Genomic DNA, 14,899 nt, shown 5'->3' on the forward strand with positions numbered 1-14,899 from the left:
AGAGAAAATGAAACTAAGAGAAACTGAGTCCAACATAAAATTATGAACAAAACATAAAATGTCCCTTTTTCTTACCAAAAAATAAAAGCAATTTTACCTTGGTAACAGTTAACATATAAAAATTAGTTACACTGTTCTCGTGTGCTCGCTTGATTCGAAGCCTGCATTCTTCTTCATCAATTACTTCACCGACATATTCATTTACAAATTCGCCCTGCAGAGAAGCATTTAATATGTCACTGTAAAATCCATGCACTATACTGTAATTCATTTTTTACCACCACATGCATGAACCAAGAAAATTAACTAAAGCAAAAAGAGTAGCAAGTGCTTTTACGGTACAAAAGTCTGTGTGTCTGTCTCAAAATAGAAGAAAGAAGGCTGAGGGCTGGGAGTGCAATGCAGTTAGTAGAGTCCTTGCCTAGTTTGTACAAGGCCGTGGGTTCAATCCCCAATAGCACACAGACTGGGTGTGGTGGCACATGCCTATAATCTTAGCACTTGGGAGGTATAGACAGGACATGTTGATTCCTAGGCCAGCCTGAAGCACATGAGAACTTGCTGTAACAACAAAACCCTAGGGCGTGGGGTCAGAAATGGCTTGGTGTGTAACCTGAGTTTGACGGACTGAGGGATGTTCCGACTCCCATCAGGCACTACGATGTGCAAGTGGAAGTGTATGTGTCAATCCGGGTGGTGGTGGCACAGTCTTTAATCTCAGCACTCAGGAGGCAGAGGCAGGCGGATCTTTGTGAGTTCGAGGACAGCCTGATCTACAAGAGCTAGTTCCAGGACAGGCTCCAAAACTACAGAGAAACCCTGTCTCAAAAAATCATAGAAAGATAGATAGATGATAGATAGATAGATAGTAGATAGATAGATAGATAGTAGATAGATAGATAGATGATAGATAGATAGATAGATAGGTGATTGATAGTAGATAGATAGATAGTAGATAGATAGATAGATGATAGATAGATAGATGATAGATAGTAGATAGATAGATGATAGATAGATAGATAGATGATAGATAGATAGATAGGTAGATAGATAGATAGATAGATGATAGATGATAGATAGATAGATAGATAGATAGATAGATAGATAGATAGATAGATAGATAGATAAAATGAGAAAGGAAGTGTGTGTATCTATCCCTGTTATCTCAGACAAGCTTTGTAGAAATGTAAGAACAACAGAGGTATAAACTGGCTCAGTTGGGATTCCCTCACAAATGTGGAGACCCAAGCTCAGATCCCCATAACTAAGGGCCCAAGCATGATGGCAGATCCTGAAATCCTAGTGCCGGTGATGGAAGCTGAGGGCCAGACGCATCACTGGGGCTCAACAGCCAGTTACAAGGCCAATGAGAAACCCTATCTCAAACAGCAGTTATGACCTAGTTGGCCTTTGGTCAACTCGACAGGACCTTGAGTTATTTGGGAAGAGGAACCCCAAAAGAGAAAATGCTTCCATCCTATCATGTGTTGGTGAGTCCTGGCTAATGACTGGTGTGGTGGTCCTGGACGGTCTAAGAAAGCAGACTGGCCAGGCTGTGGTGGCGCACACCATTAACACTAGTGCCCTGGATTCCGTCTACATAGTGAATCTCAGGACAGCCAGAGCTTTGGAGAAAAGAAAAAAAAAAAAGGAAACTGACTGAGCCATGGGGAGCAAGCATAAGCAGCTGTCAGCAGCTCCCACATGGCCTCTGCTTCAGACCCTACCTTGAGTTCTTGCCCTGACCTCCTTTCACTACAACTGCAAGCTAAAGTAAGCCTTTTCCTCCTCAAGTTGCTAAGACACATTTAAAGGCATGAAAGCACCTCAGAAACAACACCCAGATCGTCACTGGGCTTTTACACACTGAGTACACATGATCTTACACACACACACACACACACACACACACACACACACACACACACACACTACTGTTCCTGTGCAGGGCTTGTCTTTTCTTGCTGATAGCACTGTTATTTCTGTAGTCCCAAGCAGTACCTGTGGCATGTCACTAGATCTTAGAACAAGGCCAGCCCCAACTTCTGAAGCCATTATCACCACTATTATTGCAAACTTTTAATAGTTTATAGCTGAGAAGGTGCTGGCTATTAGGGATGAGAAATGGAAGAAGTCCGAACCTGAAGCAGATAGGGTATATGTCTGTTCTTTAATCCTTAGATTTTGAATAAGTACATTTACAGAAAGCTAAAAATACAAATTCCTCCAGCTGTGACATCTAACGGAATTAGAACACAACAGTAAAACTAGAAAACTGGTGGTGTTACACACACCTCACTCAGACATGGACTCCTGCCACCATACAATCATATTTAAGACTGTATCTGAACCACAGGATGCCTTGAGGTTTTCTTTAATGTCCACACACATTCTCCATCACTCCAGCACCCTGGTTTCCTAACTCCTGTCCAACACTAATCCATCAGTATAATTCTGTCATTTAAGGAGGCTCTATAAATGAATTTATATAATATGTAATCTTTTGAGACTTTTTTTTGAGACAGTGTTTGTGCGCCACCACTGCCAGCGAGACTTATTTTTTTAAGATTTGGTTTTTAAAATTATTTATTTAAGTGTATGTTTTGCCGGCATGTATGTCTGTGCACCACTTGTATGCCTGGTGCCCTTTGAGGCCAATGAGACATCAGATCCCCTGGATCTGGAGGTACAGATGGTTGTGAGCTGCCATGTGGCTGTGGGAATCCCCCATGGTACTCTGGGAGATCAGTCAGTATTCTTAACTGACGAGCTATCTCTCTAGCTCCTAAAGATGTGTTTTTATTCCAGGAGATCGAATGCCCTCTTTTGACCTACGCAGGCACCAAGCAGGCACACAACACAAACACATACATATACAAAACACTCACATATAAAATAGCTAAAGATTTGTCTTATTTTATGTTTGTGAATGTTTTGCCCAAAGATATATGTGTATAGGCGTGAACATGCCATGCACGCAAATAGCATACGAGTGCACCATGTGTGTGAAGCGTCCAAAGAAGCTGTAAAAAGGTATCAGATGCCCAGGAACTGGAGCTCAGAGTTCTGTGTGGGTGCTGGGACTCACGCCTGGGTCTGCTGTAAAAGCAACACGTGCCCTTTAACCACTAAACCATCTCTAGAGCCATGGGACTAGCAAAAAACAAAAAAAGAAAAAGAAAGAAAGAAAGAAAGGAAGGAAGGAAGGAAGGAAGGAAGGAAGGAAGGAAGGAAGGAAGAAAGAAAGAAAAAAGTAATAATTCAAGCCAGTCCTCCAGAGATTACCTAAGCTGTATTTCAGTTGTCTTTACTATCTTGGTAGGGCCCCTCAATGTGGCTGTACTGCCGCCTGTTTAACCATTTACTCACTGAAGAAGACTGGCCACTCTTCCCAGATTTTTGCTATTATAAAATGCACTTGGTATGAACATTTAGGAAGAGTTTCCATGTAATTACAGATTTTCATTTTCCTGGCTTAAATAGCCAGGAGGGAAATTCGTTGTATAATATAGAAAATGTACACGCGTATTTAAAGAGAACTGCCAAACTACTGCTGACGGGCTGTTCCGCTCACACTCCCACCACCAACACGGAGATTTACAACTTTTAGATCCTTAAGAATTTGCTGCCATTGCCGTCGCTCTAGCTGTTCTATGTGATAAGGTGCTCATATAACTGCTGACCTTCTCATCCCCAAAAGTCATGCCGACTCCGTCTATCATCTGCAGGGCTCGCGCACCTTTCAAACTCGTCAGAGAAGAAACATCTAGAGAATCAAGCGTGTGTGCTTACTGTTCTAACACATTTCCACCTCACAGACAAGCTCTCCTCAGTTCCTACAGGAGGGCTGAGAATAGACAGCAGTAATGCAGACCTACACCCTTGTGCCCAGGATCGCTTCCCCGGCTCCTTCTTGTCACTCTTCCCCCTTTCTCACTAAGCCTTCACACTCCAGCCAAAGTTATTCTCTTCAGCTCCAAATGCGGCAGATTGTCAAGGTTACCCCAGATCCCACTTGTGATCCCGTCCTCCAAAGAAGCAGTGATGCTAACAACATGCACGGGCTAACAAGACTGTGGAGTCCAAGACCTCAGTGTCTGTCACGTCTGCCTACATTGGGAACCTTAGGTAGCAAGGAACTGGGGAAGCCACTGAAGGTTAAGAGTCATTCCTGGCCAACAGCAGGGGTGTGAGGTAGAGGGAGAATCTCAGAATAAAAGCACTCAAACCACAGAAACAAAGAATGGAGTTCTATAGCTACAAGGAAGCTGGGTCCCTCACTGAGTGAGCTGAGGACCCGAGTTTCATTTCTTGTGATCCTAAGTGAATCCAGCTGAGCACTGCCTGAACCCCTGACATGTATCAACTGTGATAATAAAACATATATCACATTTACTCCTGTGTGTATTCTGTCTGCATGCGGTTCGTGTACTGTATGCATGTCTGGTGCCATGGAGGCCAGAAGAGGGTGCCGGATCCCCAGAGACAGATGGTTGTGAGGGGCCTTGTGGATGCTGGGTGCTGAGAACTGAACCTGGGTCCTGTCCAACAGCGGCCAGTGCTCTTATTGCTCTCGACAGTCACTTAAGTTGCTAACTTGTTTTGTTTTTGAGACAGGGTCTTGCTCTTAAGGCTAAGCCCAAATCCACAAGTTTATATAGCCCAGGTCAGCATCAAATTCCCAGTGACTCTCCTGCTTTAGTCTCTGAAGTGACAGACATGACTGTGAGGTACCACACCCAGATTTAAGTTGCTAACTTTGTGGAAATACTTTTATAAAGTAGCAGAAAACTAATTTGCCATATCAATCAAGTCACCCCACTAAATAGTGCAGTAGTTTCTTGTCTGAGGTTCTCACTGAGACCTAGCCCCGGGCTACCTGTCTCACCTCACATCTGTACCACTCACTAGTTGTTCCGTCCCTCGGTCCTCTGTGAGAGCGGGACGCACTCGACCACCATCACAACTCTCCAGCCTCCCTCAGTTCTTAGACGTTTTCATTGTATGTGTGTGAGTGTTTTGCCTGCCTGTATGTATGTATATCACATGTGCCTATGCCCAGAGGTTAGAAGAGGGCATCAGATCTCCTAGAACTGGAGTTATGGATGGTTGGGAGCCACCACACGGGAGCTGGGCAAACTCAGGCCCTCTGCAAGAGCAACAAGTGCTTTTAACTGTGGAGGTCTCCAGCCCCTGGTAGTTCCTTTTTCTGAGACGGTCTCACAATGTAGCCCTGGCTGCTTGGAACTCATAGACATCCATGTCCTCTGCTGGGATTAATGGTGTGCACCATCCTCCCCCACAGTTGGTTTCTGACAAGAGCCTCAGGCATTCTAACACCGGAGACCACTACTTCAGTAGGGTTTACTAGAGATTTCTGTCTTTCTTTTAAGCTATTTGGTTTTAAGATATTCCTCCAATTGTTATATATTTCTTGTGCCAGGAGACTCTTGTGGAAAAAAAAAACCTGTCTCAAGGTATGAAAATGAAAATAAGTTATATATGGTAAAGACCCCAACTGCTTCTACTATCCTTACAGATAAGCTGAGGTCTCTAAGAGGCTTTGGCTATGTGGATGTGGACAGCGGACTATTGTCACAGTCTACGCTAGTCACACGGTGACTCAGTCACACTTATGGCTCATGAGTTATGAGGTTGGAGTGAAATTCTAAGTTTGCTAGTTTCTGCCCAGTGTATAATCAACATAATCTATTATGTTACTTCTCTAACATGCCCATCCACCATGAAAGCAACAACAAGAAGTATGTTCAAATCATTTCACTTAGTAATTAAAAAAACCTCAAATACAAAACCATCACTGCCCCTCTATTTAAGGCTCGCCAATGACACTCACAGTTCATGCACACTTTATTATCCCTCTCCCACTCTGTCTTAACTCCATGAAGGCTCAGGTTTCGTCATAAATGCTATGCTTCCATCCCAGTGTCAGGACACAAACCAAGTGTCCTAAAAGACAAAGGCCCTGGCCCATCCTACTCTGAGCTAGGTCTCCACCACATTACCTTCTTAATGCTCCTCATGGTCCTGAGGCCCCAGCCTCTCCGCTCGGTTCTGATGACCTCTGCTTCGGGGTACAGCCTCTTTGTGAAGCACTGGTTCTGACAGCGAACCCCAGCAGGGCACACCTGCGGGTGACACTCATACTGCGACATCCTGTTCAGACACTCCGACTCCAAGCCACAAGGGTTTTCATCCGCAGGCTTGCAGTTACAGCGGGGAATCTCCGACAGGTCGGCTACCTGGATTGGGACCTTTCCTACTACTTTGTTAGCCTAGGGGACAGAAGCGCGAGGAAAGGGAAAAGCAGGTGAGCGAGCTGTGGGCGACTGGTGCTCCAGAGTCAAAGCTCTTTATCTTGGCCTCTCCTGAATAAACGAGAGGGAATGACCATGTCTATTTACCACACCAAGTGTTAAATTTGATGTTAATTCTCATTTGTTTATTTCACTTGCCACAGGCTGACAGAAATTTATACCTAAAATTAAGAGGAAAATAAGCTATCCTCAAAGTCTCTGGAATAGAGAGGCTAAAGATCTATCTCCTCATTTGGTTGCAAGATAATCTGCTAGAAACAGAATGCAATTTCATATAAGCCATGGCTCTTGGGTGTGGAAAAGATTGCCAAAGACCTACCTCCTAGTACCACAGGCACGGCCTACTCCTTAGCACCACAGACAGGACTCCCACCCCCAGCACCACGGGCAGGGCTCCCACTCCCAGCACCGCAGACAGGACTCCCACCCCCAGCACCACAGACAGGGCTCCCACCCGCAGCACCACGGGCAGGGCTCCCACTCCCAGCACCACAGACAGGGCTCCCACCCCCAGCACCACAGACAGGGTTCCCACCCCCAGCACCACAGACAGGGCTCCCACCCCCAGCACCACAGACAGGGCTCCCACCCCCAGCACCACAGACAGGGTTCCCACTGCTGCAGCCACAGGAACTACCAGTCTCCCAAGGAGATGCTGACTGCCAGGGAACATTTCTGCAGGTCGGGGAGGGCCTGCTCACCTTGATGTGTTTGTAGGGAGGGGGTTTCCTTGAGGTCTTCTCCATCTCCAGGGCTTCCTTACTTTCCCGCTGTGCTTTCAGCTCCAGGAAACGCTTCGCAGCTTCTTCCAGTGCTGACAAGAGGCGAGCAAGCTGTTATCCAAGCGCAAACACACCGTAGGGCAGGACGCTAAATCCTACCACCTTAGAGATGCTCTGCATCTGGCCCGGGGGTTACTTTTTAAAATTACATCCTGAAAATCACCAGTCACCACCATTATAGACTTAATAATAAATTGGAATACAGCCTATCAAATACTATACTGTGTGCGTTCCTCAGAGCAAAGGTCCCACATCAATGACAAAGGTCTTAGTGACTCTACTTGAGAACCCTGTCCTAGATTTACTATGTAAAGTAACATCTATCCTCCTTCAGAAAGGCAGACTTCTGTCACATTGCCGAGGCCCCAGGCTCTTCCTGGGAAGACTTTTCCACTCCTGCCTCACCTGGTTAAAGACACTTCAAACACAGCTGTGTTCCATGCTTTATGCATCTCAAACCCAGGCCTGATGCCATGGGAAGTTCAGATGCAAAGAAGGGAATTCAAAGAAACACGCACTGGAGTGCTAGTTCTGAATCACTGTAAGCAAGGGGCACGGGTCAACTTACCTTTCTTGAAGGTCTTGTTAATGCTAGTCTGTCCCTCGGCAAAGCTTTTGTCTCCTTCCACATAAGGGAACACTCTGCCTTGGTGAACCCAGTAGTAGTCATGAGAACCAAAGAAGAACACGGGGAAGTCCCCCAGGTCATGCCTAAGGCCCTGGATGTTCAACGGCACAGACCTGGGACTGCAGATCTCTGCAGGCCACCATCTGAAAACAAAAGTGAGAAAGTGAAAAAAATCACTCTTCTTAACAGATTGGAAGGAAAGAAAGAGGTTTATATTTTCAAGATTTATTCAGACTCAGATTGTAAAACCACGTAATACTTTTTTTTTTTTTCCGAGACAGGGTTTCTCTGTGTAACAACAGCTCTGACTGTCTTGGAACTCACTCTGTAAACCAGGCTAGCCTCAAACTCACAGAAATCTCTCTGCTTCCCAAGTGCTGGGATTAAAAGCAGAGGCCGCCACCACCACCTGGAGACTCTGTCTCAAAGAATCCCCAAAAAACCACCACACACAAAACTATTAATGGTTAATAAAGTAGTGAACACAGGCTAAGCAAAGTAGGTCCAAGCTGCCTTATTTGGTTTCTTTCCTTAAAAGATTAACATATAAAATATTTATCACAAATGTACCAGTTACAATGTCTAATAAGAAAAAGACGATGGGCTCATTTTCCAGCTCTGGAACGTGGATGTTAACTAATATGATCCCAGTCCATTTTAGCTGTAGAGAATTTACTTTCCCACACTTGACTTAATATCTTCCCAGGTAGAGAAGATCATCTCTCAAGGGATGAAGGATTATTTCTAGCAGCCAAAGGGATCATTCCGAGAATAAACCACTGCCACGGTAAAGAAGAGCACGACATGCAAACCAGCATTCCTGACGCTAGTCAGGCAGGGAAACGCTCTTGATCTGATGCGCCAGGTTTTGCATCAGTTAGCATTTCAGAATCAATTTGTCTTAATAAGCACAGGGTAGGTAGAAAAAGTATCCCCCCTTATGATCTTGTCCTGGAGACTACTGACATTAGATGTATGTTTCCCCAGATATTGAGAACACAGTATAGGGCAGGGTAGGGTGAGCCATACATGGATCTCAGTACTCTGAAAGCTGAGATATAAACAGCACAGGTTACAGGCTAATCTATAACCCATACAATGTATCCAGGTCTAATCCAGGTCTGTCCTTACACACACACACACACACACACACACACACACGATGGTTCAAGGGGTGAAGACACCACCAAACCTGACAACCTTGGTCTGACCCCCAGGGCCCACGAGGTGGAAGGAGACTGACTCCAGCAAGCTGCCCTCTGACCTTCACCTGCACACTGTGGCACACGTGCACACGCTCACATTTGTAAACATGTAATGATGTTCTCTAAGATTTACTTTTATGTATATGAATGTTCTGCCTGCGTGCATGCATGTGCCCTTAGTGTGTGTCAGGTGGCTATGGAGGGCAGAAGAGGGACTCAGAGTTGGGAGTGCCATGTGGGCGCTAGACTCTCTGCAAACGCAGTCTGTGTTCTTACTGCTGCGCGATCTCTCCAGCTCTCATTTTCTCTAAGTCAGGTGCAGTGCTCGCATCGACAGCTGGAGAGGCTGGGGCAGGAGGTTGACCCAGGCAACACAGGGAGAGTCTATTCTACCCTTAGAAGAAAAAAATTACATAACACAGCTTATGTTTAATATGCTGCTTTAAACTCATCTGTTCATGCACAAAAGTTACAATATGGTCACAATTATCTAGAAATATATTTTGTTTAAAATTCCAATAGGATCTACTGTGCTGTCAAGACCTGATATGGTGGCGCACACCTTTAATCCAGCACTCAGGAGGCAGAGGTAGGTGAATCTCTGAGTTGGAGTTCAGCCTGGTCTACATACCAAGTTGAGGCCAGTTAGAGTTATGTAGTGAGACCTTGACTTAAGAAAAAAAAAAAAAAAGTCAAGCTGGATGTGGTGGTTGGAGGCAGGGTCTAGTGGATCTCTGGCCTACATATTTTACCCCAAACCAGAGGTACACAGTAAGACAAATATCAATATACCTGTTAGGTACTTAAAGAAGAGACTGGGGAGACAGTTTGGCAGTTAAGAGCACTGGTTGCTCTTCCAGAGAACCCAGCACCCATATGGCTGCTCACAACCATCTAAAAATCTACTTACAGGGGATCTGACTCCCTCTTCTGACCTCCCTGGGCCCCCAGCACAAATACATACATACATACAGGGAAAATATCCATAATATAAAATAATAAAAATAAATAAATAAATTTAAAGATTAAAGCTGTAAAGGAGATTAAAGAATATTTTTAAATAATGTTAATCACACACAATTTAAAACTCTGTTGTTGTTGTTTGAGACAGGGTTTCTTTGAGTAGCCTTGATGTCTTGGAACTCGCTCTGCAGACCAGGCTGGCCTCAAACTCAGAGATCTGCCTGCCTCTGATCCAGAATACTGGAACTGAAGGTGTGCTCTACCACTGTGTCTAGCTCATGTTTTTATTTTTATGTGTGTACACACGTGTGAGGCCAAAAGAGGATGTCTGAACCCCTTGAGTCGGGGTTACAGGAGGTTGTGAGCCACCTGACATGGGTGCTAGGAACTGAACTCAGATTCTCTAAAGGGCAGCAAGTGCTCTTAACTATCTCTGCAGCCCCTGTAGCCCCTGTTCTCATCCCTTTAAGAACTAACGCTTGGGTTGGGGAGGTAGCTCAGCAGGTGGATGGGTGCTTCTGCCAATGCTGACCTCCTAGGTTTATCTGGGGGAAACATATGGTAGAAGGAGAGACCTGATTACTGAAAGCTGTTTTTGAACTTTATAATTGTACTGTGATACATGCATGCCCCCATTTAATAAATAAATTAGTACAAATGTCTCTTATTGGAATAATCTCTCTCTTTAGATGACATGTTTTTTTTGTTTTGTTTTGTTTTTTTAAGTACTCTCTTTCTACTCAGCTTAGGACTACTTGAACACATGGGCCTGGTTTAGAATTCAGCTAACCTAGCTGTGCCCTGATGGCGCACACTTTCCTTTAATCTCAGCATTAGGGAGGCAGAAGTAGGCAGATATCTCTGTAAGTAAGATGCCAGCCAGGTCAATCAGGGCTGTTAAATAGATAAACCCTGTCTTGAGAAACATTTAAAAAGAGACAGAGAATCAAATGGCTCTATTTTGACAAGGCTATAAACTCTTGATCTCAGTAGAAATTAGAAGACTGGGGGGATGGCTCAGTGATCAAGGGCACTGATTACTCTTCCAGAGGACCTGTGTCAATTTCTAGCACTCAATGGCAGCTCACAACTGTCTGTGACTCAGTCACAGGGTATCTGATACCCTCTTCTGGCTTCCACAGGCAAGCACACACATGATATGTAGACATATAGGCCAATAAGTCATCCATACACATAATTCAATACACAAACGTTTAGAAAGAGAAGTTAAAAGTAAATATTAAACTAAGATACAAAGAAAACATAATCTCCACTCTCCATGTAAATTCTTTCATTCCAAAATTTAGTAGTACATAATTCATTAGTATAAAATAATTCTCAGAACCTAAAAACAAAGTAAAAAACCCCACTTTTAAAGAAAAAGGCAAACAAACAAAAAACAAAGAACCATAAAACAACAACAAAAACAAAAATCCAAGAGCAACGTAACCATTCCAATCCCCTAAGAACAAATATCCAAGCTCAGTTTTCCTTCATCCCTTTTGTTCAGGGAGCCGTGCCTGTCTCTGCCTGTGTGTCACCCGCACTGCATGCAGAATACACACCCGCTCGGAACAGTATTACTTTCTATTTGTAAGGTTTTCCTGAGAAAACTTGCCTGTAGTTTCCCAATTTGACCCAAACAATCTGCTTGTAGTGCAGCTTCCTGCCGGCTCTGCAGTAGTCACAGCTCCAGCAGCCTTGCGGCAGGTCTATGCTCAGGCACTCTGGGTGGAAGGCCGCAGGGCACGACTCGCAACAGAGCAGCTTCCCGCCTGGAAACAAACAGACGGTCTTAGAACTGAGAAAGAAGGAAAGGAGGAAGGGATCTTTTAAGTACATGCGATTTTTTTTTTTTCAAACGGGAAAGACAAAGGGGTTGATTGCGTCATATCCAGAGTGATACAATAGGAAACAAATGAAACTGCTGTCTTTAGGACTCCCGCGGCTAGAAACATGGAGCCTTACGTGGGACCAGAAACACTGCTGCGCCCTTTAGAATATGAGCAACTGGGGAATCAGGCTTAAGCTAGCTAAAACATCATAAAAGACACAGAAACTCTTTAAACCAAGTAGATCTGAAAGCAAATTTTCAAACAAATAGCTTTCTTTCGTTTTTCTGAGCAAAGAAAAAAAAGCAGTAATCATGTTTGTATTTTAATCCACTGCCACAATGAACTAAATCCCTTTATAATAAAATCAGTCAAGAATAAAAATAATAAGTTGAGAGGGGAGTGGGAGGGAAATGGGAGGAGGTGGAAATTTTAATAAATAAATTAAAATTAAAAAAAGTAACTACAAGATATAAAATAAACCGCACAAGCTTATAAAAAAAATAATAATAAGTTGATGAGTACTTCTCTTCTTAGAACACGAAGGTGGAGCCCAGACCCCCAAACTGATGACCCCAGCACTCTCACCTGCTCGGCAGAACAGACAGTCACGCAGCCGCACAGCAGGGGCTCGCTATGGCTCCTTCACCAAGGGTTCCCTGCCTCCTAATTATGACCCATATTTTCAAAACCATACCAACCAAAAACAAACTTGCATTTCAACTTTAACGATTTTCTGCCACCTTTATTTGGAGATAGCCTCGTTATGTAGCTCACACTCCCCCCTGGTAATCCCCCTGCCTGTCCCCCAGTGCTGGGACTGCAGGCATGCACCATCATGGCCAGCTCTCCTATTTGTATTGACCAAAGAAATACACAACTGCTGGAGACTATGATCCAAAAGCAAAGCAAGTATTCAGTATTGTTATGTTGAACGGTTAAAGTCATAGCCAAATAAGTCTCATGTAACTCTATACTGTATAAATATGTAATTCTCTTAATTTTCCAAAAATATTTGAAAATGTTCTTTTATATCTAGATTTCTGACTTAAGTGTGAGAACCACTGTTTCAGAGCATAAAGCTAAGTAATTCTCGGTGCAGAATGAAGTAGAATATGCAGACACATCATTTCAGGCTCCTACTAAGCCCTCTCTTCTTAGAGTAAAATGTTCCCTGGTGGACACATAAACAGGTGTGACAAACAGAATAATACTTTGAATGCAAACGAATAAAAATGGGGATGAGTAGGTATTTCTAGTCTGAACATCAAGGGACAGAAAGGTTGCACACTGAGGACAAAGAGCGACATTTCTGCAGCCTACAATGTAGAGACCCGAAGTCTCACAGGCAGAGACTCAGAGCCCTCTCTATAACTTGATCAGATTACACGTTCCAGCCTCTTACAGAGCTCCAGAAATCTTGTCTTCCTGGACTTTCAGCCTCTAACTGCTGCATGAAAACAGAAGGAAAACCTATGCACGACCAGTGACTCAGTGACTGTGTCTCCTCCGCCATCTTTTACTTCAGTCATCCGCACTGCTCCCCTTTGACTGCAGGTATCAAGGGGAGTAAGTGCTTCAATTTTCCATCCTTGGGATTAGCCGCTTGAATGGTTTAAGTCCATTGGAAAGGAACAATCAAGAGGGAGACTGTCTTGTAGACAGCCTTACAGGACACGTGATTATTAGCACCACTGTGGAAGTCTAGCTGGCAATGCTCACTGTTAATGTAAATGGTCCTAAATTTTCAGTCTTAATTCAGAGGAAATACAGAGCCAGAGTCAGTGAAAACTACCATGATAGAGATGTTCAAAATATGTAAGAATAAAGAAAAAATATGAATGGTCTTCCTTTGTGCTATGCAAAACAAACAAACAAACCAAAACAACAATGAGGACAACAACAACAACAACAACAACAACAACAAACTGCTTTCCAGATCCAAGAGAGAAAACGTATCATTCAAGATGAGTAGAGGGCTCAAAATCATTTAAATTGATGTCAAGGTCAACACTGAATGCTGGAAACCAAACAACTGAGTTCATCTCATTTTATAAGTAAGGACAAAGTAACTCTACTTTACTGAGGAGGAAGGCAGCCCCTGCTCACCTCCTGGGAAGAAGCATAAGCATCACTAGAAGGCGATGTAGTCTGACCTCAGGAGAAAGGCAACAACCCGGCCACAGGCCAGTTCTCTCTCCAATACTCCCAGCGGGCTCTAGTCACCTTGCTCAGATGTCTTTCAGTTATTAGTTGCCACTTGGGCCAACAAAGAAGCAAGGATACATCAAACAGGCAACGTGAATAGCAAATACTAATAAAAACCTATGTTTAGCCTGCTGCATACATGGTTTATTAGGCATAAATGATGAATTTTTTTTATCGATTCTGAATTTGGACCCCAGGTCAAGATGAAAATATATTAAGCAAAAGTCCTATTCATACCTTCCAAACGCAGGTGTTTCTTTTGGGATAACAACCTCCCAAATAGACATAGGCTATGGTAAGTTAAGCACAGATAAAATGTTTTGCATACAGAACACTGATTGAGAGAATATGAACATGCATTTAGCTCATGGTTCTTTATGAATTAACAACCCATCAGTAATTTGTTTGGGCTAACGTTCAACATCTACCATCTGGGGTATGCCCTTAACCCCAGCTTCTCTCCTAAGGGAAGGGCACTTGCTTCCAGAGCATCTTAATATTTAAGAAATAAAACAACAGAATATGTTACAGAAACAATCTTTTCCAGTATCTGTTACCCTGGATTTCTTTTCTAAATAGTCTTTCCTGTTAGTTAGCTTATAGGTAATGACAAACTATACCATGACTATCCTAGGACAACATGAACGACAGCTCCAGGTCACGCAAATAGAACTAGCCGGTTAAATAAACAGTCTGTTAAGTAAAATTCTAGACTTTAGGTTTAATAACCTATATCTCTGGAATGTGTGAAAACTGACTCAGGGAGAAAGGTAAAAATCTGTGACGACAGAATTATTTTAAGCCCTTTTTAACAATTTTGTTACCATAAGAAGACACAGTCACAACCACCAAGGCAGAATCTACCAAAAGCAACAAGCAGTGCTTGACAGGCATACAATCCCCCCTTCATTTAAACACACACACAGAGAAAGGAAAATGCAAAAAA

At 43.5% G+C, this 14,899-nt stretch overlaps 1 protein-coding gene across 4 annotated transcripts in view; it reads right to left on the reverse strand.

The window, feature by feature from the left end:
- Window positions 1–14,899, reverse strand: part of Nsd3 (nuclear receptor binding SET domain protein 3) — a 106,853-nt gene that overhangs the window by 12,069 nt on the left and 79,885 nt on the right. For 3 of the 4 annotated variants that reach the window (XM_048456434.3, XM_048456436.3, XM_048456433.3), the window contains 5 exons: window positions 11,532–11,688; window positions 7,686–7,888; window positions 7,037–7,149; window positions 6,024–6,293; window positions 98–214 (listed from right to left, as the gene is read on the reverse strand). In XM_048456434.3, coding sequence (XP_048312391.3) covers window positions 98–214; window positions 6,024–6,293; window positions 7,037–7,149; window positions 7,686–7,888; window positions 11,532–11,688 — 860 coding nt within the window. The remainder of the gene's footprint in view (window positions 1–97; window positions 215–6,023; window positions 6,294–7,036; window positions 7,150–7,685; window positions 7,889–11,531; window positions 11,689–14,899) is intronic. The other variant, XM_048456435.3, reaches the window with a different exon arrangement.

The sequence above is a fragment of the Myodes glareolus genome, chromosome 23 (assembly GCF_982192425.1).
Source record: "Myodes glareolus chromosome 23, mMyoGla1.1, whole genome shotgun sequence".
NCBI classification, from domain to species: domain Eukaryota; kingdom Metazoa; phylum Chordata; class Mammalia; order Rodentia; family Cricetidae; genus Myodes; species Myodes glareolus.